Raw genomic sequence first — 27,176 nt, 5'->3', positions numbered from 1 at the left:
TGAAGCAGAAAGAGCAAAGCATAGGCTCCTGCAATCAGATGTGATGCAGGCACAAAACAAAGGAAATCTCCAGGATGACAACGAAGGGAGATTCTCGGGATGACAAGAGCACTAATGGGCAACCAATCCAGACCGAAGAGGGGAGGGTCACGACATCAGACCTGGTGAGCGCCTGTCTCTCCAGCCTCATAAAACTAGCAGGGGATATGTTGCACAAAAATAATGGAATAAAGCAAGACGACAGGACAATAATACTACGCAGAAGACAGAATTCTCACTCAGGAGGGAGGCAGAGGAAGTCCCAGGACGAGAGCTGCGCAGCATTTCAGGCAGACACAAGTGGCTGCGCCCAGGAGGGATCAGAACCAACAGATTACCCCAGGGGACCATCCTTGTGGACATGTGTGCAAAACGGCTATTAAGGAGTTTGAAAAGACATCAATAGATACAAAGAAAACCAAGCTGAGTGTGCATGTGGCATTTAACTTTAGGAAACACAAAAACAAGAAGGCATCATTTAGAAAGAATGGAACTGGAGACTACTGCATCCCTTTATAAACCATTTAAAACTATATATATTCCTTTAAAAAATTAACTTTCAAGAGATACACTGACTTCTCACTGAGCTTTCCAATCTCACCTATGACAATTTTTCTTCCACAGTATTACCTACCAAAATGTGGTGGTGACAGATGTTGGTACCTAGGATCCCAGGTGGGAAAAACATGAAAGAACTGAAGAGTACTTTGAAATAGTTTTATTGGCTCATAAGACCTTTGCATATAAAAAAAATACCCAAAACACTATGCAGTATTAAATCACAATTACATTTTTTTTACCAATTGAAACTACCCAGAATATACATTTTTTAAAGAAAAAAAATCCTACAGAACTAAATTCTGAAATGACATTATGACTTAAATACTATGACAAAATAGATAATTCCTTGTAACATTAAATCATTGCACAAAGCTGCCGGATATTTTCATAAGCATAACCATTGCACAGAGTGCAAGTGAACACAATTTCAATGTCACACATTTAGTTGAAGTGACTGTGCCTCCCCCTAAGGAACTCTTACATTTCTGGCACAAAATGTTGGTCTGTTTTGACTTCCACCAAGTAAACAACTTCACAATTCAGTTCCTCTCTCTTTCTGGCCCTCCCTAAAAACAACGAAACGGCTTGTGCTGTCACAGCCTCCGAGTCAGCAGCGCCTCTGCTTGAAGAAGTCGACTCCTCTCAACTCCTCCGGCAGGTACTCCTGGGCCACGGGCTCGCTGTACGCGGGGTTGTACTTGTAGCCCTTGCCGTAGCCTAGATCCTTCATCAGCCTGGTGGGCGCATTCCTCAGGTGCAGCGGGACGGGGGGCAGTGGGCCCTGGTGGTTTCGCAGGCACGCTTTGACGTTGTTGTAGGCGCTGTACACCTCAATAGACTTTGGGGCTCTGGCAAAATAGACGACACACTGGGCCAGGAGCACCTGGGGCAAAAAGGAAACATTTTATTATGAAGGTGCCAGAAGGTCTGTTTTGGAGAAAACTTTCTGATGTCTCTAGTTAGTTCTGCAAAGATTCCCACCATGCTTTTATTATCCCTACTTTGCCTACAGTCTGGATAACCACCTCTGAGAGAAAGAAGAAATTCCTACAGGAGGCAAAAGGTTGACCAGACCAGCTGTTTTCTTTCTTTTCTAAACTAAAGACTTTTTATTAAGTGCAATTTTTCTTAAAACCCCAACACATAAAACAGATAACTATGAAGCTGCCCTGTGGTGGGTGAGCTTTCAGAGACTTCCTGCTCAGCTCCTTCAACACTTCTGCCCCCAGGAAACCCTGAGTACTTCCCCTGAACCCAGGACGCCTGGAAACAGTCTGAAACAGGACCTTGTTGAGATCCAGGTGCCCTCTCTCTAGCATCTAAGCTTCTAAAATGGGAGTTAAAAAGCCAAGTAGCTTCTTCAGTGGGCCCATACACTACTGGCGAGGGCAGACCATAGACTGAAATCCACAAAGGGACAGAGCACAGGAGAAAGGAACTGGTTTGCAGAGAACTGAGCTGATTACGTTACCTCACATTCGGGCATGCCTATAAAATGACAGCCTTGGTAGGCAGCAACTGCTTGTGTTAATGCAGATGGGTCTGCCAGACCTGTCACACACACAGAAAGACAAAGGAAAGTTTAAGTCTTGATGCACACCCCCATCCTGACCTGTCCACCTGCTGCCGTGACCACAGACCGTCACTGCCTGTAGACTCTGCCGACCAAAAACTCCCAGCTAGCAAAACAGACTGACCTGACTCTGACCTCATTAGCTTATTCAAGAAATATGTACTGAGTGGTGACTGTGTGGTGTCAAGAAGTATTTCCTTGTGGATAAAAACTCTACATCTCCTAGGAAAAGTAAGGGACTACAACAAACATAAGGAGGAAAGGCCATGAAGACAGTCACAAGGTTGGAGACATTATACACAACACATTTACTAACAGCAAAGAAAAGTAAAGCTTTTCTGATCTTTTTCTTAAGTGCCAGAATCTTCTGGTTCCATCTCAGGAGCCATCAATGAAAATCTGAACCCCTGACTGTAAAGCAAATTTAAAATATTTCTTTTATTCCAATACTCATGCTAAGAAAATCACCACTGAAGAGGAAACAGAAAACGGTGAGTTTAGGAACACACAGTGAAAAACACACACACGATCCCAGGAAATAAACCACTAAGTGCATTCTGAAGTCTCCTTATCTTCTCCTTACCTTTCCCACATGGTACCAAGAAATTCTTAGGCCAAAAAGCAGCAGCATTCCCTCCCCAACGCCACGCCACCCTGCGTGGACACCAGTTCTGGGCCCTCTCATCACACTTACCTATGTCCTCGCTGGCAAACCTCACAAGCCTCCTGGCCACGTACAGCGGGTCCTCTCCTCCTTCAAGCATGCGCGCGAGCCAGTAGAGGGAGGCGCTCTGGTCCGAGCCCCGCATCGACTTGTGAAGCGCAGAGATGCAGTTATAGTGCTCTTCCCCTGACACCACAAAAAGCACGCACTCAATGACAGGCAGGAAGAGGGAATCCAGAGAGCTCACGGGAGGGTTATCCAAGCCATACGTCCACCTCACTTGGCTGACTGTAAGGAAGCCTGGACTAATTTAAAGGGACCTAGGAAAGCCTGGGGAGAGCGAGGTTGGACAGCTGTCCTCAAGAGGCTCAGTGGAGGGTGCGGTTCCACTGCATGGGATGCTGGAGCAGACCCACGCAGTTCCCTGTGGGGCCTGAGGGCGTCTGGGAAGCTGGGCCCATTCAGAGTAGGTAGCTGCTGGAAAACCTGGGGTTGCCCACGCCAAGTGAGCACAGACCAGGCGAGGGGAGGAGACATTCACTTTGAAAGGTGGTCCTCCTGGATCTCAATGGATCTGCCACAGCCAAGAGAGGAGGGAGAGAGATTCTGAAGTTCTGGTCCCACTGTGTGCCCCAACTTTGAGGAAAGCAGACCCTGCCGTTAGGATAGAGAATCAAGTGGCAGGGACAGCTGTTACAGCCCATTTGTTCCTCAGTGTCATTTCCAGCTGCCTTTCCGGCATCTGAAGCTTGCGGTCATTTAAACCCCATGTAGGGACACCTGTCTGGCAGGATCCCAGAAGGACTGAGACGCCAACCAACAGCTCAGGCCCTGAATGCACTGAAGCCTTTCTCCCTCACCACTGGGTCTACGCCCTTTTCACTTGAGATTCACATGTAAACAAATCAATGAAATGTGCTTTAGAAAAACCTATTTAAGGAGGGAAACGTATAGCTAAACATTTGCATTTGCACACATTTCACTATTTTCTGCCCATCATCTCTTCCTTAAGTTTGAGGAAAGGGCATCCTCCTTGTAAGAAAGCAGGGGCATTATTTGTATTAGTGTTAGTCCTTCCACAGAAGCACCAATGTCCACAATGAGACCATGACCTGCTTTGCACAGCATTTGGGCCCCAGTAACAAGTCCCGACAGCTGACCATGCTACTAAGACAACACTTGGCCTTCAGATGAAGAGAACGCGGGACAAGACGCCGGGCTGCCTAAGAGGAAAGGCCCGAGAGGCTGACGGCAGGGGAGTGACCACCCCCACTGCAGACAGACACCAGGGCAGACCAAGGGCTTCAGCCCAGTTACTGGATTTCTGCGGACAAACCGAGTGGTCACCTATCCCAGGGCTTCTTCAGCCAAGTTACAATGCTATAGAGACTGGCTGGGAAAGCATCCTGGGGAGAACCCACATGGTTCTGGCCAACCCCCATTCCCAGGCCTGCCACGCTGCCCCTGGGCTCTGCTCCTCTCCAGAGCTGAGCCTGGACATGGGGAGAGGACCGGGAAGTGCAGCCTCGGCCATCTCATGCCACCTCCACTTCACTTGCTATCAAATGTACTGACACAAAGTTTATTCATTTTCTCATCGCTTGACTGGGGGTCAACGCTGAAAGGCAGTAAGGTTATGAGCATGGGCGCTGGGTTTGAATGCCAAACCTACCAGTCACATGAGCACGGGCAAGTTCCCCATCCCCTTTATGCCTCGGGTTTCTCAGCTATACAGGGGGATTACACAACTACCTAGCTCATAGGATTGTATAACATATGCCTGGAAGGAGTAAGCGCTATAGAAACATGGGAAGTGTCAGATGTTCTTCTGTGCTAGCTTCCATTTTTGCTTTCATCATATACCTATTTATAACCTAAAATTTCACATTATTTACGCAGAACCCTGACCTCAGAGTATGGCAGAGAACTTATTTTCATTTGGAAATTTCTTTACTTTAATGCAGAAATATCTGAGCTAGTTACTGGATCCCAGAAGTGGCTATATACTAGATGACGTTAAAAGAAAAAATTAAAATTCTGGGGGTGGGGGTCTGTGTCTCACCAGAGTTATAAAAAGGCCTAAGAGCATAAGCTAGCAGGTTTCCAGGGCAATGCTTCTATCATCCCTGTTTATGGAACAAAGCCTGAAAGAGAACGATTCTCTAGGATCTGAATTGTATTTGAGTGTCTACAGACCCACTGTGCAGCAGACAGGCTACAGTGGGGTAGGCTGAGGTGTGGTTACACTAAGTGTAGGGCTTGGAGAATGTGTGGGTTCTCAAGCCTGGCCCCAGGCGGCCTCCACTGGGGCAGCAGAGCTACAGAGAAGGTGATTCCCAACATGCACGGCTCCCTGAGATGGGACGTGAGCCCCAAGAAGTAGGAACCAGAGGACTGGACATGTCTGACATCCGATGTGTGAGTGTGAGCAAGTGCGAGGGGGCGTGTGGGTGTGAGAGAGGAGGTGAGAGTGTGAGTGCATGTGAGTGTGAGGGAACGTGCTCCAGTAGTGAGACTGGTGACTACCTGGTGGGGCTGGCAAGAAGGCAGCACCAACCATGGGAAAGGACAGAGTCCTGGGAACCGATGAGACCTGGAGCGGAGGATGAGTTTTACCACTTGCTTTGTGAACTTAGGCAAGCTCCGTCATCTGTAAAATGAGGATAATAGTAATAGCTACCTCCTAAGGTTCTTTTGAGAATTTTAAAAAAACCCAATGTATATAAAATACTAAAAAAATATTCAATGTTAGCTACTGTTATGTTAAATGGTAGCTTTCTGGCTACTAAATGCCAGTGTGAGACACATGAAAGAGCAGTTCCAGTCGGCCCAGTCAAAATGGAGAGTCCCTTTTAGGACACCTAAGAAGGGAGAAAGACCCCTGTGCTGGAAGCCCCAGAAACAACACGGAGTCCAGCATGTGGGAATACAGTCTCCCTCTTAAAAGTTTTAATTTTGTTCATATCTCCATTTCTTGTATTTGGCCAAAAGTAAAGCAAAGCTCCACAGCCAGAATGTCTTACTTTTCAGATTTCCCAAGCATTTCTATGACATTCAGGAGTGCAGAGAGCTGGCCATCTGAGATCCTTGGGCTGTGCCAGCAGAGGCCCTGCTGAGAGGCAGTCACATCAGAAAGCAGACAGCACTGTTGGTTGAAATGTCTCTAACGCGTCCTGAGTGCTAATTAGCCCCTCCCCCATCAGCTGAGGAGCACTAAGGCCGAAGAGCTTCCCCAAGGTCACACAGGGGTCCTATTCACTCATCAGGAGGCAGTGCCTGGAACCAAAGGCATTCTTAAGCTCCCCTGTCCCCTTCTCTAACCAGTAAGAAGTCCTTTCCATCATCAAAAAGCTTTTGGAAATATTACAGACATAGTACAGCCTACGTGATATCTAGAATCTTCAATTGTCAGCTTCCTTTTCTGGCACAGCTTTTAAAGGCGTGGAAATTCTACTCCAGTTACTGCAATATGACTCTGTCCAGAATCAAACAAACACTCAAGCCCCAGAAGTCCAGCCTAATCTACCGTACACTATCTTCATCACCCACTTCTTTTATAAAAAGATACAAATGTGCTGTGCTTATGACATTTAATATTGCCAGGTCACGAATTTAATAAGAGCTAGTATCAAATGTGATATTTGTAAAAGTGGCTCTATAAAAACAGATACAGACACATAACAAAATTAATTTTTAAAAAAGCTACGCAAAATAAAAGCATCAAGATCCATGTAAACTTAATTTTTAGTTGAGACTCTAGAAATTAAGAGTTTTAATTCTCATTAAACTAATAAAAATAAGTCACTGCAACAGTCCTCGTTATTTACTATCATTATAAAAGATCACAAGAATTACCATCAATTGAATGTATGAGCTTTCAAAAATGCTTGTCTTCCTAAAAGGTGCTATCAGAATGGAAAAATATCTCCCTTATAAGGTAAGTTTGAAGCCTGCAATTTCAAACCCAAAAACTCATCTCCGTTCTATCAGGACAGCTTCTGCTCTGTGCCTCTCTGCAGAAAGGTGAGGCAGAGCCTTTGAAGCCAGGCTCTGAGGGGGAGGTTAACTCTATTACCAACATGGAGAGCCAGCTGAGAATCATGGCTATGCTTTGGACACAGCTGAAGGTCAGAGGTCTGGAAATAAGAATGTGCGCACTCTTTTGACATTTCAGTTACTCACCTGCTCGGTCATATAAAATGTGAGATCGCTGGAGGCCTTCCTTCACATCATTTTCAGTGATCAGAACTCTACTAGGAGAATAGGTTTGCCCACTCTTCTTACAAAACATTTTCCTAGAGCTTAATCTGGCCAGCACCGCCAGTTGCAGTCCATTCAATCCAGCTCGGGCGTCCCCGTCGCTGAGATAAGCCAGAGTGTCTACAGCTTTATCCTCTATGAACACAGAGGGCCTGCAACACAACCAGTGTTAGTTACTGTTACACATTTTTCATTCTGTAGCACTTCTCAGTGAACTCAGGTATCTTAGCAAGGTCACTAAAAAGGCTTCTGCCCTTTATCCTTAACTCACGTTATTAATGCAGTTAAGCATTTTCAAGACTGAGAACTAACCTAACCTTGAGTCATGAGGGTATTTCGCTGTATAGACACCCACACATAAGCATATATGAAGGAGACAAGGAAAGTTTGAAAGTCACTGTTGACATGCATCTCTCTGGTACTCTCCTACAGAATAACGAAAATTACAGAAATACTAGCGCCCTATCGCAGTGTAGAGAGCACGTGCTTCAAATGCGGTCCAGAGCCCGACGTGCTTCAAATGTGGTCAGACCACTGTCCACACAGGACAGGAGCAGACTCGCACCACAATGCTAGCCCTGAAAGGCTCCAGATCATGCAGTTCAGTTCCCTCAGTTTACAAACAACAACCCAGGGCCCCAGTTACTCGGGACACACTGGGACCTAGACGCAGGCCTCTAGAATTTTGGCCTGGGGCACACTTCCAAGAGGGTATTAATCACATGAAGTCTGCAAGGAGTGGCAGAGAGGTCACTAGTCTGGGCTCTCAGAAGGGCTAGCTACCAGAATTTAGCTCTGAGATCTCGGGTAAGTCACCTAACCTCTCTCTGAATGTAAGGAGTAGAATTTATCATTATATTTCTAAATGTGGACCTTCATAAACAAGGTCTAACTAGGATTCGTTGTCAAGTCTAATTCAGCAAAATTTTCTATTTCTAGTCCAGTTAGACAAGATACCTAACACATCTGGTCACTTAGAGGGGTCTTATTAATTCTTGGCTAGCCGCTTGCTGCACATTTGCACAGCAAAAAGTAATTCTTCGAAGTTACACCTCACCCATGTCGTTGTCAACCTTCAGCTGAAAATGTCTATAGTAATTCTAAGTCGATTAGGACTGCCCAAATCAGTTACTTGGAAAATAATGCACAGGCACCCACTGGGCTGGGCCAAGGCAGGGCGGCCATGAGAGGGAGCCCAGCTTGTCTGTGCAGGTCCGTGCTGAATCCCCTTCTGTACACCCAGCCCCTCTACTTCGCTTTGGTGAATCGCTTGAATAACACCAATTTGCATTTTTTTCACTACAAGATTTGTTTCTAACATCTTAAAGATTGCTTCATCTCATTCCCTTATTTACCAAAGCCAAGACTTCCAGTTATTCATGTCTCACCACACACAAGCACGTTTCGTCTTAGCTTTAAAATGAATGACTCTCTCATCAGACTCCTGATCTCCACCTGGGTCCCAGGGCCATGGTTACAGTCCAGAGGCCCATTCTCCTCCCTTCCTGCCCAGACACTACAACACACATCACTGGCACTTTGTAAAGGCGACAGACCATTTCCCAAGCAGATACTGTTCAGGAGACTTTAGGTGATTTGGAAGAAAATGACAGACAACACATACTAAAGAAAATGTGTTAGAAGGGACCAAAATCAGAGGGGGTGCAGCAGAACCCCATGTGCCTGAAAGGGAAGGGCGCTCCTGGGGCTCGGTTAGTGCACATCATCTGCGTGTCCGTGGGGGCTGGGGGGGGGGCAAGGAGAACCACACTGCCTGATCATCTCATTTCAGCCTCAGAACTAATAAAAGCAATGCCATCTCTTTGGAAAGCTTCCTAGCAACCAAGAGCCTGCAGGATCATTCGCAGGAAGAAAAAGGAGTAAAGCAGGAGCCCTAATCAGTCCTGGCTGACTGAGGCGTCACTAGAGGCTGGCCATCTGTTGGTCACGGTGGCTCTCTCTCCATCCCCACTACATGTCACGCACTGAGGAGAGGAATTACATTTTATTCTTTCTTTGTATCCCCAGTGCCTGGTAGAGAATAGCAATATGAATAGGCTAATTTCAATTTTTCACAATCTCAGAGTGAAACATTTATTTTTTTAAAATTATAACATAAGTATAAAAAACCCTTATCTCCATCACCTAGAGATAAAAAGTTACTTGTTCAATTTCCTTTATGACCCATCCACCCATGCAATCATCAACCACATATTTAATTTTTAAAACAAAACTGGTATCATACCATGTATAGTTTGCATCCCTAACAATTAAATAATATTTTGAAAAACAAGCTACTTAAAACTCTGAATATTACTTTTTTACAAATTGCATATTATATAAAATTTAAAAAATAGACACAAAGGGGTAAAAATCACCTATTGCAGTATTACCTTAACATTAGTATTTTGGTGTATATCCGTTTTCTGCGAATTTGTCCGTGGTATATACTTGAGGCATTAAGTGCTTCTGGGATAGAGGAAAGATGGGAGGCCTTATATAAATGTGTACTTACTATACTGCCGATTTCCACTAGCCCTCACAGAGAGTCAGAGAGTGGACCTTATTAATTATGAGAAGCCAACTAGCAGACTGCCCACAGACGTATAAACAGTACACTGTGAATAAGCCTTTAAAAAAGGGTATGTATTTTATGTGGTTGGAAAATAGGATTCTTCCTTCAATTTTTAAACTCTTAACCAAAGTCCAAGTTCTACTCTCACTCTTCAATCAGGTTTGGAGCCATGGGGAACGGGAGTGCGGCCGCGATAAACCCAGACCTGGGTGCTTTTTCACCCAAGCTCCCACTGCTCCATCCTTCCTCCCCTTCAATAGGGTCCACATTCCAAGTTTCAGCCCTGTCCAAAATGCGTGAGTATTTTTAAACACAAATGAATCCGTCAGCAACTCTGTTCAACTAATAAAAGGCGACTGCTGACGGCACTCACAATGGTCACACAAGTAAATTACCAAATGGAATTCACCATGAAGTATACTGAACAGAACGTTCAAGAGGTTCTACCCACGCCCCAATAAATCCTGAACCCCAGTTTACACTACCTAGGTTCTGAGGAGTAATAAAATGTGTTAAAATACCTTGAGATCTTAGGAGAGAGAGCAGAGGAGAGTCCTTATGCCACAAATGATGAAATAAGGGAGAGTTTTATTGATATTCGCAAAGTTCCCCAGCAAATACTAACTATTGCACAAACTATCTTGAAAGAGTGTGCCTGGTCCAGAGAATTTAACATTATTTTTAAATGTAAGCATAAACTTATAAAATGTTTTCCATTTGGAAGTAACTGTCCAAAGTCAGAATAGAATTAAATGAAGCAAAATCTACTTTGGGGTTAGAGTGCTTGAAATTTCATAGCATCCTATAGAGAAATAAGCAATAGATAATAAGTTCTATTGTTATAATGTGATTAAAAAATCTGTTCGATAATAAGGAAAAAAATAGTTACGTGCATCAGAAAAGACCATAATCCTAATTAATAAAACCTAAAGATAAAAGACTTAGAAACTCTTTGGAAAGCTTCCTGTTTCCCCAGCTGAAGTGAAATGCTGGTCTTAGGGAGACGGGAAGCACACTGTAAAGACAGCCCCCTCCCGTCCTTTTCTCTTTCAACGCCCTGAATCTTTCTGCACAGTAATATCGGCATTTTGAGGATTCTATTTAGATGTTCAGATGTTTAAGCTAGACAAGGAGTGAAGACCGTGAAAAAGTACCTCTTATTTCACGGCATAACAAACAACATATATGGTTCAATTAAACTCTCTCTCCCTAAATTACAAAACAATACCCCACAAATCTCTTTCACTAAGGAAAAGGAACAGTCCACAACTAAGGCAAAAATTGCTAACCCATGATTCTCAACCAGGGATGTGCATCAGATTACAGAGAACTTTCCTAAAATTCTCTGTGTACACCTTACCACAGACTTACTGATTCTGAAATCTCCAGGGACAGACCATGGGCACGTGTATTTTCAAAATGTATTCCTGGTAAATGTGATGTACCACATCTGGTTCAAAGGCAGTACTCCGAACTATAGATGGGAATCTTTTGTCCCTAATCCTTTACAAATTAATACAGTGTTGCCCTTACATGAAGAAACATAGAGAAAAGTTAGAATTTTAATACCCACCAGTAGCATTTTAACTTGGTACTAAGTGAAAGTTACTTTTTTGGGTTTTTTTTTGTTTTTTTTTGTGGGGTTTTTTGCTGAGGAAGATTTGCCCTGAACTAACATCTGTGCCAATCCTCCTCTATTTTTCAGTATGTGGGCTGTGAGCACAGCATGGGTGCTAACAGAGCAGTATAGATCTGTGCCTGGGAAGTGAACCTGGGCTGCCGAAGCAGAGCACACCAAACTTAACCACTAGGCCACCAAGCCTGGCCAGAAGTACTCTTTTAACTTGGTACCTAGGCCCCTTCTAACAGCTGAGTAGTTAGAAACACACCTTCAAAAACTGACTCCATTCCATTGAAGTTGGGTGATCTTGGGTACGTTTACTTAACCTTTTGGTGCCTCGGTTTTCTCATCTAATAAAGGAGATAATAACACCTACCTGGAAGAGGATTAAACAAGGTAAGCTAGGTAAAGTGCTTAGAGCAGTGCCTGGCACATCATCAGCACTAAAAAATGTTAGCTATGTTTAACAGCAGTGACGAGCATTGATTTAATCAGACTGTTCAGTATCATTCTCTCTAGAACTGCAAATCTTCAAGGCAGATCCCTAAACTCTGCTGCTTCCATGATAACCAGAGTGAAAGTAAAACAGAACCAAACCTTACTTTCTGCAAGAGAGAACACAAACTTCACAGATGCTGCCTGTCTAATCCCACGAAGGCACACATCTTTCCTAACTACGCTACACTATGTACCTGGTAGGCTGCAGTGGGATGAACAGTGGCCCTAAAAGATGAGTTAAAGTCCTCATCCCTAACCCTCTGTATGTGACCTGTGAATGTAACTATGTTCAGGATCTCAAGTGTGGGCCCTAAATCCAACAACCAACGTCCTTACAGGCAACAGTCAAAGAGAAGCTAGAGGGACACAGATGAGATGGCGGTGTGAAGATGGAGACAGAGATTAGACTGATGCTGCCACAAGCCTAGGAATGCCAGGATCCACCAGTCCTGGAAGGAAGGACTCTCTCCTAGAGCCTTCGGAGGGAGTGGCGTGCCAACAGCTTGATTTCAGACCGGGAGCCTCCAGAACTGAGAGAGAATACACTTCTGTTCTTTTAGCCTCTCAGTTTGTGGTAATTTGTTACTGCAGCCCCAGGAAACCAATACAAGGTTTGGGAGATCTGTGTTTCTGGTTGCCAGTGTTTTTATGTCATCATTTTAATAATGCACATTAAGGTATCTTTTTTCTTTATATTAAAATGTTTTAAGGAAAATTATTAAAACCCACTCTAAACCCACAACTCACACTGATCAGTATCTTCTACTGTGGTGTTCCACGACCTTTCTTCCTCTTCAATGTGAGAAAAGATCATTACTAAAAGGCAGCAAAACTGTTTAAACTTCTATTAAAAACAAAACCAAAACTAAGAAACAATCCTGCAGCCATCCTGTTTTGGGGCCATCTTGTCTGGGCTCTCCTCTCAGGACGATCAGAGAAAAGCCCCAGTCTGAGTCAAGCCACAGCACCTTCACTTCAGAAGGACAGACGCCCCTTCAACTCTTTCAACCAACTCTCAGAACTCTGTCTAGTTAGACAGTAACAGAGCAATTAGGGCATCTCATTTCACTCTCTTCATATCCACCAACTTATGCACTGTCATCTGTGCATGAACAACTGATTCTTTAGGGGTATTTTTGAATACGCATGTGTTCCGTGATCTGGAGTCTACAATCCCTCAAAGCAGCAAGTACCGCAGGGTGATAAACACTAGTTTACTTTCTCACTGTCAGCAGTACATGCTCATCAGAGGATAGGGACCATGGATTTTCCCCCTGGCCTCCAAAATTAACCCAGTGCATAGATAATGTGCTTCACTGTTCGTACCATGTGACCAAAATGCTTAGAGAGCAAAATACATGAAAACTGTTCATTAACCATACAGACCAAGGGAACTATGGTACAGATAATTCCACATAAATTACCAGCTTACCTCTATTTCTCTCTTCACAAACAAATCACAACTGACTATAGAGTAGTCATGTGCTATACAACGACATTTCGGTTGACGACAAACCGCATGTACAACGGTGGTCCCACAAGGTTAGTACCATAGAGCCTAGGTGTGTAGTAGACTATATCATCCAGGTTTGTGTAAGGACACTCTACGATGTTTGCACAACAACAAAATCAACTAATGATGCATTTCTTAGAACACATCCCCATTGTACTATTTTACAGATGTCTCATTAAAGCTGGGAGGTAGTAAAAAGAGGGAGGAAGATCCTGTTCTTTGGCCATTTGTCCTTCCTGTTGCCTGAAATGCAGATATAACGGCTAGAGTTGCAGTAGCCACCTTGGGGCATGAGGTGGAAGCCAGTGCTGAAGGTGGAAGAGCAGAAAGTTAAGGGCCCAGGCGCCTGACCATACTGTGAAGCTGACTAGGAGCCGCATGTTTTATACCTGTCTACCTTCAGACTCTTTTACACAAGAAGGCAAATTCTATCTTGTTTATGCCACAGTTAATTTGATTTTTTCCTGTTACATGCAGCCAAACCTATCCTAATTGGTGCAACAATGCTGAATAGTCCCTCCTTGCAGAAGCTCTTCTCTGTGGGTATCCTCTGGTTTTCCTCCTGCCTTTCCAGACTTCGTCTCCTCGGGCTCTTCTTCCACCCAATAAATGCTGACCAGTCCTCAACTCACTGCCCTCAGCTCCTGGCTTAGGTCTCCCAGGGGAATTTTTCAAATGCATGGGCTCTACTATCTCTGAATGCGGGTGGTTCCCAAATCTCTGTCTCAAACCTCTCTACAGGCTCCTGACTTCTACATCTAACTGCCTAGGGGGCCTCTCCATACGAATCACCCGGAGGCCCCACAAACTGAACAAGTCCCAGACTGAACTTCACATCTTCTCTGCTCCTCTTCCCATGATACCTTTCTTGTTCAAAAGTGTAAACTACTTGCCCAGTCACTAGATACGAGTCATCTTGATACCCCTCTTCTTCCCTCCTCACACCCAGGCCTATAGACCTGACCGTGCAATTTCTGAGAGCAGCTCCTGCCTTTGTTCAAGTCACCTGTATTTGTCATTTGTCCTCAGCATCACTGCGATAGCCTCCTAACTGGTCTCCCTGCTGCCCCAGGGGTGGGGGGTGGGGCATCTCAACTCCCTCCAATCCACTCTCCAATGCTGCACTCACCTTCCTAAATGTACATCTGAGCATGTCATTCTCTTGCTCAAGATCTTTCTATGGTTTCTCATAGCTCTCCACATCGCTTTTCTTACCTTAGAACACAGGTCTTTCATAATCTGGCCCTGCTTCCCTCCCTGGCCTCACTGACCACCACTTTCTCATGCCTACTCTTCCATCAAGCCACAATGGATGGATCATGCTATTTATTACCACCTTGCCTTTCACATGCTATATCCCCTTGTCAAAATGAGCTTTCCATTTCATCTAGTTAAATTTGCTTATTCTTCAAAATCCAATTCAGCATCCTTTCATCCAGGAGGTGAAATATTTGATTTCACATATCCTAGATGCCTCTTCTCTATACTCACTGCTCCGCGGGCATAACTCAATCATAGCATGTCACTGCAAGCCAATTACTCATCTATCCCTTTATCACACTTGGAGCTCTCTAAAGGCACAAGGAATGTGTTTCTCAACACTCAGCCAATGCCTGGCACATGCAGGGCCTTCAATTTATACTGAATAAATAAACATAGGAGGGAAATTAAAAAAAAACACTTATCTCATATTAATGGGAATTTATCATGTACACGTGTATACTGTATGAGAATTCACAATTCCTCAAGTAAAATCAAGAACGGTGTAAGCATCAGCTTGCTTAGTTGCCAGATCCAGCACCTGCTCAGCTCCTCTAAAGCACAGCTTTAAACAATCTGGGAATTCTCTGTAAATGTTCTAGTTGCTATCTATGGCACCATAACATGACATAAAAAAACAAATGCACACATTTCCCAGAGAGAGAAAGTAATTACTTTGGGTTAAGTCCTTCCTTCCAGCTAGATTAGTGTAACCAAATCTAATTTACGTCTACAAGAATGCATATACAGTTGATGCCAGTCAGCAGGGATTTCAAAGTAAAATTTTACCTAAAATTGAAAGAACGCGATCCACTCTTAATTATCCATAGCAATTGGGGTGGCCGGGTACTAGGAAATCCTTATAATGTAAGAATTGGTTTTATGGCCCATGATATCTCCCAAATTAACTTCTTGTCAGAAGTGCTAACAAGCAGACCAATTAATTAAGCTTAAAAATCTTTAATTTTACTCTGCTTGCTGCTATAGTTTGCTTGGGCAATAGTACTAAAGAATAAGGTTCTTGATACCTAGATAATCAGCCCTTATGTTGGACCATACCAAAAAAACCCACAAAAATTAAACTATTTCTCTCATATCGAAAGCCACAATTTATTCATTCACGAACCATTTACTAAGCACATATTATATGCTAGGCAGTGTGCTGGGTGCTGGGGATATGAACAAGGAGGACAAGTTCCCAATCTCCGAGCCCCTTCAGGAAGGTGGGAGATATAAGAAAGTAAACAAGAGAATAAAAAGAAGTCATAATTAGGATCAATTCTAAATGAATGATAGTGGAAAAAGTAAAACAATCTACTAGATATGGGAGGTTTTCTCTCACTAAAATGCAATTTTAGCAAATTAAGAATCACTGGCTCATCTTTGTATCAGGCTCTCAGTTTCTGTAACTAAAGAAATCTTAATTCTTTCATTTCATCCTCTCAAATTTTAATGTGCATGCAAACGACCTGGAGATCATGTTAAAATGCAGAAATCCTTTTTAAGATGAGTACTGTGGTTCTACCATCCTTCTCATTCACTTAAATTATGGCATGGCAGTGATCAAGGAGAGGAAAAACCTGAGGGTATCTGAGGAGCCATGCTATAACATGATGACACGAATGAAATAAAATTACTCTAGAGAAATAAAATGCAGAATATAAAATTGTAGATATACTACAATAACCAGTACACAGAAAAATGTTGCATTGTTCCCCCCGCCTTTCAATTTTTCTTTATCACTTGGTTATATGAATTTTGTAGTGAAACTGTTGTTTAAAAGAAAGCTACACTAGAAGTGTGGAGCTGGCAGTAGCCCCTTTGACCCCGACAAGAGCCCAGCAAACACAGAGCTCGTAAGTACGAGCACACCTGACTGGTACCGGCAGGTTCCATACTTCTTGTTAGCCCCAATTCTGATGGCAATCTCATCACAATTCTCCTCTAAAATGATGCGACTTCGCTCTGCTGGGGGTCCCTGGCCATGTTTCAGGGCTTTCAGGAGGCACGGCATAAGTCCTCCTACATCTGAGACAGGAACAAATGGGAGGCCAGACACACAGGGAGAGACTGTTGAAAGCTAAACCCTGAGCCTAAAACTCTGTCTTGTTCTTTAATCCTCGGAGAAGAGTGGCTTCAGAACTGGGCCTCAGGACAGGCATAGCAGCTGTGGGGTCCACAGCATAAAGAGGCAGGCTTTAGCCTCTCATCAGACCAGATTACGTTCCACTGCATTATTTCAGCTGACACATGAATAAACGACATCTGAAGAATATATCCTAATATAAATAAAGGAGAACCTCTGACCCAAGAAATCAAATTGACTATCCACAATATATACCCTGTGTATTAATGAACTTACGCAGCACTCATGATACAGAAATAGATTACCTAAAGGAAAGGGACAACCTCTGATGTGTCAGTTTCAGTTAAAATTCCTTTACTCTCATGGAACTGATGAGTTTGACTTTTAGAGTGTGAAAAATCATTCTGAAAAGATTTAAACAATTCTATGGTAACAATTACATTAATTTTCACTTAATATTTTTAAAAGAAGAGTAACCTTCAGGAAAAAAGAAACTAGAATCCGAGTATAAATCTCAAAAGATTTGTCAGTTAAGACTATTCCATGAAAGAAAATAATCAATAAGGCTTCCCATAGTCTTCCAAGCCTTTAAGAAAGGGTGCTAGGAAAAGAACCAAATCCCTAACACAAAAGCAAACATCCAAGAACTAAACTAATAGGCAAGGCAATCTCAGAGCTTGAAAAATTACAGATGCGCCCACTATAAACTATAAAATGCATCTTAAAAGAAAGGAAATGTTTGCAGAGATATGTGTGTCGTATAACTGAGCACTTCCCTCCTCTTTTGTTTTCATTACTAGACCAACATTTCTTTTCTATTCCCACCCTCTCCTTCTGCTGTCCAGCCCTTTCTGGCCCTGTGCCAGGGGATTCTCCGGGAGGTGTGTGCCCCTAGGCTACTGCCCACAGTCAACTTACTCGGAACTGCTGTTGCTGCTGTGGCTCAGAGGGTCAGTGGGACGGCTGGAGTCTAGGACGTGGATTCCCAGTGAGTTGATCGCTCGCATTAAAATAGTCACCATTGCCTCTACTGGAAGCTTCTCAAGAACAATAACCCGACAGCGGCTCAGAAGAGCAGCATTGACCTGGAAGGAAGGGTTTTCTGTGGTTGCCCCAATCAGAGTGATCGTTCCACATTCCACGTGAGGAAGGAAAGTGTCCTAATCATGGGAGGAAAACAGAAGAAACTGATTCCAGTCAAGAACAACCTGCAGAATCCTATGTAAGTTGCTTATCCATTCCTTCCTCTTTCTAATTTTGAGTTCAGGAATAGCAGCTTTATATTCAGTGAATGTGGATGCAACACTGGGAGAGCACAGCTTGTGCTTTTTAAGCCTAAAACACATCTTCTGGAATGCCAATGTCTAAGCCTGTTCTCTTGTTGGTAGACTAACAGCTTAAAGTAGAATTCTAATTTCATTTCAACATAAATGATTTCTTTACTGAGAAAAGCATCTTCTATCCCAAGGCTGAACTGACACACCGCTTAAATACAACAGCTATTTATTTACAGAAGTTTAAGAAAACACAAAAATATTAATATTTCCAAAATCTCCTTCCCCTGTGATAGTCAATCATACTGTTATTCTTCCTAACAAACTTAGTAAATATGTACCAGTGAGTACGTAACCACCAGATGCTGCTGTCCTATGGGGGGGGGAAATGGTCCAATATGAAACCTGGAGCACTAACACCCAGTCAGAACTCTAAAGGGTCTATATAGTCAAAGAGATTCAAATCAGGAAAAAAACCTTAGTAGGGTTTTGTAAAATGTTTCTATCACTGATTAAAAGCTGCAAGAAATATATCAAAGAAAAAAGTATACCTAAAACAAAAGTTAATGTTTATTTAGGAAAAATACAAAAGTGGCTTTGTTTATAAAAATAAATTGTATTTTTACTTTTATTTCAGAAAGCCACTTAAATAAGTAGTAATGATTAAATCTTGTAAAATTCGTCTTGACAAGAGCCTGACGTTACAGAAAATCGAATCTTTAATTTTGAAAATAACAAGTAACACTCTATAGGGGAGAAATTAAAAAACATTAATGATTTTAAAATCAGTTAACCTGATCACTATGACTCCTAACATTTAGATAAAAAATTTCTGGTGGCTGGCCCGGTGGCGCAGCGGTTAAGTTCACATGTCCCGCTCTGGCGGCCCGGGGTTCACCAGTTTGGATCCCGGGTGCAGACCTACACATTGCTTATCAAGCCATGCTGTGGCAGGCATTCCATGTATAAAGTAGAGGAAGATCGGCACACATGTTAGCTCAGGGTCAGTCCTCCTCAGCAAAAAGAGGAGGATTGACAGATGTTAGCCCCAGGGCTAATCTTCCTCAAAAAGAAAAAAATTTCTGAAAGTCGGAAACTTGATCCAAAGCTGCTTTTCTGCTATGTATAGCTCAGGGATATCCCAACAATTTCATTTATTACACAAAGAAAGCATTTTATTGTCACCAAAAAGCACTAAAAAAAAGCGGGGAAATCAACTCAAAGGGCTTGGGCTGACAACCTATGCTTCTTTGTAGACAAGAAGTTAATAATGGTAACTACAGTCCCTAGCATTTGTACAGTGCTTTATGCTTTTCAAAGTGATCTCATCTACTTTATATTCTAGTTAATGTTCACAATGACCAAAAGGTAGAAGGAAGTTAATATACCTGCTGAGATTTATTGAATCGATGAATCTCATCAATAAAAAGGATGGTTTTCCTTTTGAAAAAGCTCTTTTCATTTTGAGCCTGTTTTATGACATCTCGCACATCATTTGTCTTGGCATTTGTTGCAGACAATGTCACAAATCTTATGCTATGTTTCTTGCTGTTGTTGGCTATGATGTGAGCCAGAGTGGTCTAGAAAAGATGAGAGATTTCGGAAAGCTGATCAGAGAGAAAAGCACCCATGGGTACTAACACAAGCAGCATAAGCACTATTTACCAAGCAACCTGAACTCTGAAGAATGCTTAGCAGCACAGATACAATCTGAAATACCACAGCACATTTTTAAAAGTTTTTTAAAAAATGTTATAAATAAAACAGGAAAGTAGCTAAACCTTAGGCTAATCCTGACCTTTTCTCCTTTGTACCTAACCCCATTTGATTCCTTTTTTGGGGACTCTGAGATCTTTGGAATCCCAGTTAAGAGCGGCTGTCTTGATTTAGCAGAGCCTGGGTGACAGCTGTGACTGCTTCCAGCCAAGAAAGCATTACTGCTGAAGGCCTAGGTGTAGAACTGGAGTGCAGGACCACAGAAGCAATCAGCTCTACAACTGGATGCTCATCAGTACAGCCGAGAAAAGGAAAGGAGAGTGAGCCTTTGAACGGAAAGGCCAATGACAACTGCCCAGTATTTAAGATGACCGCACGCCACTTCTGAATGTCTGCTTTGGAAGCAGATGAAACACCACCACTTTGATGGTGTTAGTATGTAGCAAAAAACAACAGAGAGATCCCAGGAAAACACTGCTCAGTACCTAGTACTTAACGGGTGCTCGATAAATACCCGTATGCTGTTATTAACATTATTATTGTCAGTGGTATAGTAATAAAGATGGGAATAAAGAAAAAGGAAGACTGTTTAAGAGAGGGACAAATGTGCTCCTGAATGAACGGAAAGGTGGCACTTTATTTTCTAGTAGTTATATTAGTAACATTAGATACTGCGGCTGCTTCTTCAGTAAACCCCAGCCTATGGGCTCCCAGGCCACGTACTCCTAGGCTTAGGAGTGATCACCAACCACTAAACTGAGAGCCAGCCCACTAAATCTCTTGACCAGCATCTTCTATAAGGTCGCCCTACTCATCTCCCTAGGGACTTTTTTCTTGCCATCTGGGACCATCAACAACAGGCTGATCAGGCGTTCTGACCATCTTACGTAAAGAGTTCATGGACAATTAAAAGAATGCTACTGCTCAATCCCCTAAATGGGGTAACAACTAAATCCACCACCACAGTACAACGTTATTCCGGACAGACCTGATTTATTCCTGGCCAAAGGAAAAGTGTGAGTGCAAACAAGGCAGCAAAACGACTAAGATGTATGCCAGGAATTGGAGTAAAGGGAGATGTGACTAACTATTGGGAAATGAAGCTGGAAAGAAAAAGTGCAGAAAAATCTAAAAGTTTTTGTTTACTAAGAAGTCAACCTCAAAGCTATGAGAGCCCCTTTCCACTCACATGCTGAATTTTGCCTTTCACCCACTGGTGCTCATTCCCCTCCCTCTTACTGCGGACAAAAACAATGCTATATTTAAACACTTCTTAGCCGCCTCCTTTTTCAGTCTTAACTCCTCCACCGTTTCTCAAGTGCTCTTCCAATGACATGTTTTAAGATTCCAATATCCTAACTGTCCTCCTCTGGACTCGTGCTAATTCCTAACAAAGTACACAGAACTGGACACCAAGGTGCACCGAAGTTTCTTCTGTAAAGTGCAAGACGTTGAGAAGACACTCACGGAAACGGCTAGATGAAAATGACTTGCAGAGGGAAAAGTTTTCATACTAGTCTTGTTAATATAGTCTCAAGGACAAATAAAAACCACTCTCTTAAAAGAAGCCAGCAGCTAGAAGGAGGGGAAGGAAGCACAATAGAAATAAAAAGTTTTTGATTATTTTTTTCAAAGCTGAATCCATATACCTACAAATGGAATATACAAATGTTCCTTTGCAATTTGTAGCATGCTGTTTCCTTGAGAATTAGGTCATTAAGGTGGAGCTGGAACACAAAGGCAGATCATAATCTAGGTCCACGTATTCTTGTAAACCTATGGATTCAGGCATTTTCATTTTGAAAACGACCAGAAAACACGTCTTAGGAATCTGGGAGGGTGTGCCTTTTTCACACCCATCACAGACTCGACCTGTGGACGCTGCTCTCTTAGGCCTTAACATCCAGGGGCGACGGGGAGATTCTCCGGAGGCGGCCTCTGCCACGGCTCTCTGACCGTCAGATCCACGGCCGACCCGTAGACATCTATACTCGGAACCCTTCGGCCAAGGCAGCACTCACCTTGCCGCAGCCCGGCGGCCCCCACAGGATGAGCGAGGGGATTTCGTTCGTCTCCAGGAGGGACCGCAGCAGGGTCTCCTGCCCCACGGCTCTGCTCTGTCCGATGTAGTCCTGCAGCGTGTCGGGGCGCATCTTGTCGGCCAACGGCTTGCCCTCCAGCATCTGCCGGACCTCCTCCGCCGCCAGCGCCCGGCCGTGCGCGCGGCCCCCGCCGCTGGCCCCGAAGGCGGCGGCAGCAGCAGCGGCGGCGTCGGCATCCCAGTGGCCCGGGTCGTCCTCGCCGTCCGCATCGGCGTCCCCGTCGCCATCGCCGTCGCCCCCCGCCTCCTCCTCCTCCTGCGCCTCCGCCTCGTCCCAGCTCCGCGGAGACGCGCTGCCCGCCGCCGCGGCCGCGGCCGCCGGCCTCTTCCCCGAGCCCTTCCTCCCGGGACTGCTGGAGCGGGCCACCGGGAAGTCGGGGATGAGGCGGGCGCCGCTGGGCGTGGGCGGCGCGTCATAACTCTCCCGGCTCTCGGTCTCGCCGCCGTCGTCGCCCTCCTCTCCCTCGCCCTCGCTGCTCTCGGCCGCCGTCGGGGTGGCCGGCTGCTTCAGCGCCGAGCTCTCCGACAGCCGCCGCCTCTTGGCGCTGGGCGGCGAGAGCCCCTTGGCCCGCTCCCCGGCGCGAAGCGGCCCGGCCGCGGGCTCCGCGTGCCCCGCGGGGTTGAGCAGCAGGCAGCGGTCCAGGTGCGAGTTGATGTGCGCGGCGGGCATCATCTGCAGGCACACGGGGCACTGCACCTGGTGCAGCTGCGACAGGAAGGGGTCGTCTTCCGGCCCGCTCACCTCCATGGTGGCCGCCACCCGCGCCCACGCCCGCGAGGCCGCAGCAGCCCCTGCGCACGCCGAGGGCTCGCGATGCCCCCGCTAGGCCCCACGCCGCGCGCCGCTCGCTCGGGGAGGCAGCAGGACGCGCGCGGACCGGGGGAGGGCGCGCTCTGCCTCACGTCCGGAGCTTCCCGCGGCGGCCCACCCTCGCGCGGCGCGTCGGGAAGAGTAGTCCAGCGTGGTTTGCCCCAGCCGCCGCGGGCAGCGTCTCGCGCGGCCTGTCGGGAAATGTAGTCTGCGGCGTTCGCCCTGGCCGCCGCGCGTCCACTTCCGGCCGGCGCCTCCAGCCACCCTTGCGAGCGGCCGAGGAGGCGGGTGCGCTGCGCGCGCGTGGCCTGCGCGGCGGCGAAGGGGGCGGCCCGGGGCCCCAAGCAGGAGTTCGCGGGCTCCGCGGTTGCGCCTGGGAAAGCGCTTCCTACGTCGGGGGAGCTGAGCGTGCGTGCGGGGAGGGCGGAGGGACGGGAGGGGGTCGGCACAGGCAGGAGAGCCCAAAACGCTCCAGTGGAAAACTGGTCAGAGGGCCTGAACCAAAGAAGGGGTGCGAACAGTTGCGCTGGGAGGAGACTCCCGCCTCAGCGGCGGTCAGGGAAACGCAAAGAGAGAGAACGCGCCCCGCCCGCGAGGGTTTTGCCTTTTTCTCCAGGGCTTCTAGCCGGAAGCGCGTACCTGGGTGATTGCCTCCCGTCTGCTGTTTAGCGGTTAAATATTAGAAATGGACAGTTCTACGCGGGGGTGGGTCCAGTTAGGGCATGTCTAGATGCTGTGAGGCAACCGATTAAAATTACGTTATAGACGGTGACAGACAACGCCCGCCATAAATGAAAAAAGATTAAAACCCAAGTGTGGTGTTCTCCATCTCTGAATGATTGGATTGCCATTTTCTGTGACTTCTGTAAACATCTCCTTCAAAAATGTATCATAAACCTGCATGTTTGGTCTTTGAGGAAGAAAAGAAACTGAGGGAGAATGAAGGATGAAAAAACAAGGAATTTTAGAAAGGAACGAACTTTTCTAAAAGTTGACAAAAATGGGATTTTTATTTCATCTTCTGCACAAGAGCATCTCCTTGGAACTTATGCAAAAGCAAACTCCTAAGGGTTTTAGGAGCCTCTTCCCGGAGATCATTTTACAAAAAGAGGAATGACTCACAAGGCACTAGAGTTAGGTAAAGGTTAATAATGAAAGAAAGGGCCAAAGAAGTATTTTTTCAATTGATATTGGATGTAAAAGTATGTGTCCCAACCTCCTGGCAATTGTTAAAAGGAGTGAAATCTGATTTTTTGATGGTTCTTCTAGCTAGATATGTTAGGCTCAAAAATAAGGTTAATAGAAAAGGTAAGTAAAAGTGAGTTAAGTAAAGGATCTTTATTGTTTGGCTATCATATGAATTGAAATTCTGCAAAAATGGAGGATTATGAGCCTTTATAGCCTTTGACTTATCTCTCAGAGGAACCATCACAGGAACCTCACAAAAGCAAGTACTTGGAGAAGAGGTCTGCAGAGGAGGGAAAAATCTTTTTTTCTGCCCATCTTAGGTTTATTAGCTGAGACTGTAAATTAAACTGATGAAAGACAGGTGAAAAAGAGAAAAATTGGGTAGCACACGCAGCACTCATACACATGGAAATACTTGGAGATGGACTCAGGCTTATATAGCATCTTAGCAAAAGAACAGTACAATTGCAGAGAAGTGATAAGACAAAGGGAAAGGACGTCCAGCTTCAGGGGTGGCGAATCGTGGGAAGGTGGCTGAAGGAAGCGGGGGAAGATGGGGCTCGTTGGTAAAGCGTGTCACGCAGTTTCCTCTGGTACCGTCTCTGGGCTGACAGGGTCTAGAGTCGTCTCTGTTGATTGACTTCCCTCCTTCCTGGCAGAGACTGCAAGGGGGCCACTGTTACAAATTTATGTGCTGCTTCTAGGCAAATAGGGGGAGAGCAGAGAGCTTTTCTTGTATCTGCTGCTTCTCACTTGCCTTCAACTCAAAATAATCCTTATGCCTCAGTGGAATGTTTTGGTGTGGCATATTCTGCTACTCTTCAGCTTCTACGGCTGCTCTCAAAACGGGGTTTGAAGGAAAGTATTACTAAATACGGAAATCTAATATGCTACATTAATTTTAAACCTTTATAGAAATATATGGAAACCCCTGTATATAATGGTTGCCCCTAATACAAGCAATATATTTTAAAATAATGACAACAAACTGGACAACGACTGTGAAGTTTCTTGAATCTCTTTTCTTTTAGTAAATGTAAGACAATTTTTCTAAGAAATAATACATACTTATTATGGAAAATCCACTCAGAGATCATCATTATTAATATTTTAGCACTTTCTTCCAGTCTGTTTAAATGCATTTCAACATCACGCTATTTACGTATAAATGTAATTCTATATCTGTCTTTATTGTTACTATGTATTTTCAAAAGTATTTATTTTAATGGGAAAATATTCAGTATGTAATATGGAGTGACAAATAAAAATGGCAAGCAATAGGATATATTGGAGTATATGAAGAAGCCATTTGGTATAAACCTAATTTGGCCTGACTTCTTTTTTTTTCCTCCAAAAGGGCCTGACTGGCTATTGAGCACGCACTGCATATCTGCTTAGACATTTCCTTTGGCCAGAACAAAGGCCCTTGAGATAAAGATGCAACTTCCCCCCAACATTAGCATTTTTCTTTAGGCTAGGAACTGATTGCTGCACTCACCTCCCAGCTCACCTGTGACCACCCAGCTGGAGACAACAGACTGCCACCCTGCTGTGTTCACTGAGACAGAAGACCTACCTGCTATTTCCATCAATCGCTGTGCCGACAGAGCAGTCTCGCGACTATTGTAAAAGGGACATTTCAATCCTATGTGAAACATCCTCTTTGAGGGTATATAACCACCCTTATACCCCCACTTCTTTGGAGTGCTCTGTTCCTTTGTGGAAAGACTCTCCCGGGTTATAATCCTCAGATTTAAGCTCAGAATAAACTCACCCAAATTTTCATTTATAGATTGGATATGGATTATTTTCGTCGACAGGAGTAAAAACTAGAAGATACAAAACTAATTTATACAGTATAATCCTATTTTCTATTTATATATGTGCTTGCTCCTATATATATTATATAAGAAAAAAGAAAAAGGAAAAATATAAAGAAAAGACAAAATTCTCCATGTATGTTTATATATATTTTACTCCCACGATCAAATACATGAATAAAATTGAGCTCTTTGGATGTAGTGTGAGGTGAAAATGGCATAGACTTGGACTTCAAAAATCTGTGTTTGAGTTGGCCAGTGTGACCTTGGGCAAGCAACTTAACTTCTCTGACTCAGTTTCCAAATCGAAAAGAGGAACAATAATGCCTACCTCACAATCTGTTGTGAGAATTAGATGATCTCATAAATGTAAAAGTGTTTAGTACAGTGCCTGCCACATGGTAAGCCCTCTATTCTTTTTTTCCTGAACCCTAACTCATTCTGTTGAAGTTTAAAGTTTTCACCACTAGGTGGTGATGGTAGAAAAATAAAATGAATAAACCACAACCAGCTTTTCTAAACAAATTAAACATTCTTTTAAAATCAGCATAAATACAAATAAATTTAAACTCTATTATAAGGTCTTAGGAAATGAGATCAATGTAAAGCAATAAAACCTGGGCTTAAGTTTTCTCATTTAATACCTCACTGCTTGATTGTTTTCGCCTGGCCTTGGCAGTTTACTGTGAGCCGTGTAAGCATCTTCTCTGTCCTCCTTCCACAGAGTCAGAATGGGGACGATGTATTCAGTGGGTGACTCAAATAAGCCCTCTGTTCAGCGGCCACAACGTCTCAGCGCGGCTGCAGTGCTTAAGCACAGGTATCTAGTAAGCCTCCTGGTGTTAGCGAACCTCCAGGCGTCATCTTGCACCCTCATATTCATACCCAAGGTATGTTGGACATTTTGAGTCCAGCTAATCCCACCATGACCCACATCCCTGACGTCTGGAGTCACCATCTTAAAAGTTGCCCTAGGGTTTTCTGCTCTCCCTGCTTTGCAATTCCTTTCTCCTAACCCAACCTCCTGCTCCTTTCTTTTCCTGACTTTCCCCTGTATCCTCTGGAATCTATGCCACATTTCTTACTAAGTTTATTCTAATAAATTATATACATTTTCTTGCTATTGTAATAAGACCTTTTAATTGTTCTATTTTCTTACTGGTCTTATTGGTATAAAAGAAATGCATTGATTTTTATTATTTCATATTTGACCTTTTTTTGAACTCATTAGTTTTAAGTGATTTTCAAAGCATACTTGTAGTGTAAAAAAACATATCTGAACTTTGTCCCTGGTTCCTGGCACAGAGCTTCAAAAACCCTTCGAATTTCCTGAGTGATAGGAAAGCCTTTGTTATGCTGATAAGGTTACTCCTAGTGGCTCCCTAGATAGCTTCAGGATAGGAGCTGGTCACCAGAAAGACCAACAACATAATTAGAGGGTTGGAACTTCAGGCCAGCCATTTCTAGGGAGGAGAAGGGTGTTGGAGATTGAGTTCAATCACGTGACCAGTGATGTAATCAATCATGCCTACATTATGAAACCCCAATAAAAGCTCTGGACACCAAAACTCAGTGCAACTTCTTGGATGGTGAACATACTGACGGGTGGGCGGGTG

At 44.2% G+C, this 27,176-nt stretch overlaps 1 protein-coding gene and 1 long non-coding RNA gene across 3 annotated transcripts; one reads left to right on the top strand and one right to left on the bottom strand.

The window, feature by feature from the left end:
* Positions 1 to 742: 742 nt before the first annotated feature.
* WRNIP1 (WRN helicase interacting protein 1) lies at positions 743 to 22,672 on the bottom strand. Of its 2 annotated transcripts, XM_023624359.2 has the most exons (7): positions 21,662 to 22,672; positions 19,313 to 19,504; positions 17,569 to 17,810; positions 7,020 to 7,249; positions 2,868 to 3,023; positions 2,072 to 2,151; positions 743 to 1,483 (listed from the first exon to the last, which is right to left on the bottom strand). In XM_023624359.2, the coding sequence occupies exons 1-7, from the start codon at positions 22,487 to 22,489 to the stop codon at positions 1,208 to 1,210; spliced, it is 2,004 nt and encodes a 667-aa protein (XP_023480127.1). In that variant the 5' UTR covers positions 22,490 to 22,672; the 3' UTR covers positions 743 to 1,207. The 2 variants fall into 2 exon arrangements, with proteins under 2 accessions (XP_023480127.1, XP_023480128.1); XM_023624360.2 differs by lacking the exon at positions 2,072 to 2,151.
* A 139-nt stretch (positions 22,673 to 22,811) lies between these two features.
* LOC138919324 (uncharacterized) lies at positions 22,812 to 25,529 on the top strand. The gene is made up of 2 exons (XR_011429442.1): positions 22,812 to 22,960; positions 25,214 to 25,529. It is a non-coding gene; the product is annotated as an uncharacterized lncRNA (long non-coding RNA).
* Positions 25,530 to 27,176: the final 1,647 nt, after the last annotated feature.

The sequence above is a fragment of the Equus caballus genome, chromosome 20 (genome assembly GCF_041296265.1).
Source record: "Equus caballus isolate H_3958 breed thoroughbred chromosome 20, TB-T2T, whole genome shotgun sequence".
Taxonomy (NCBI): Eukaryota; Metazoa; Chordata; class Mammalia; order Perissodactyla; family Equidae; genus Equus; species Equus caballus.
Note: the sequence above shows the minus strand (reverse complement) of the source record. Positions and strands in the feature narration are given on the sequence as shown.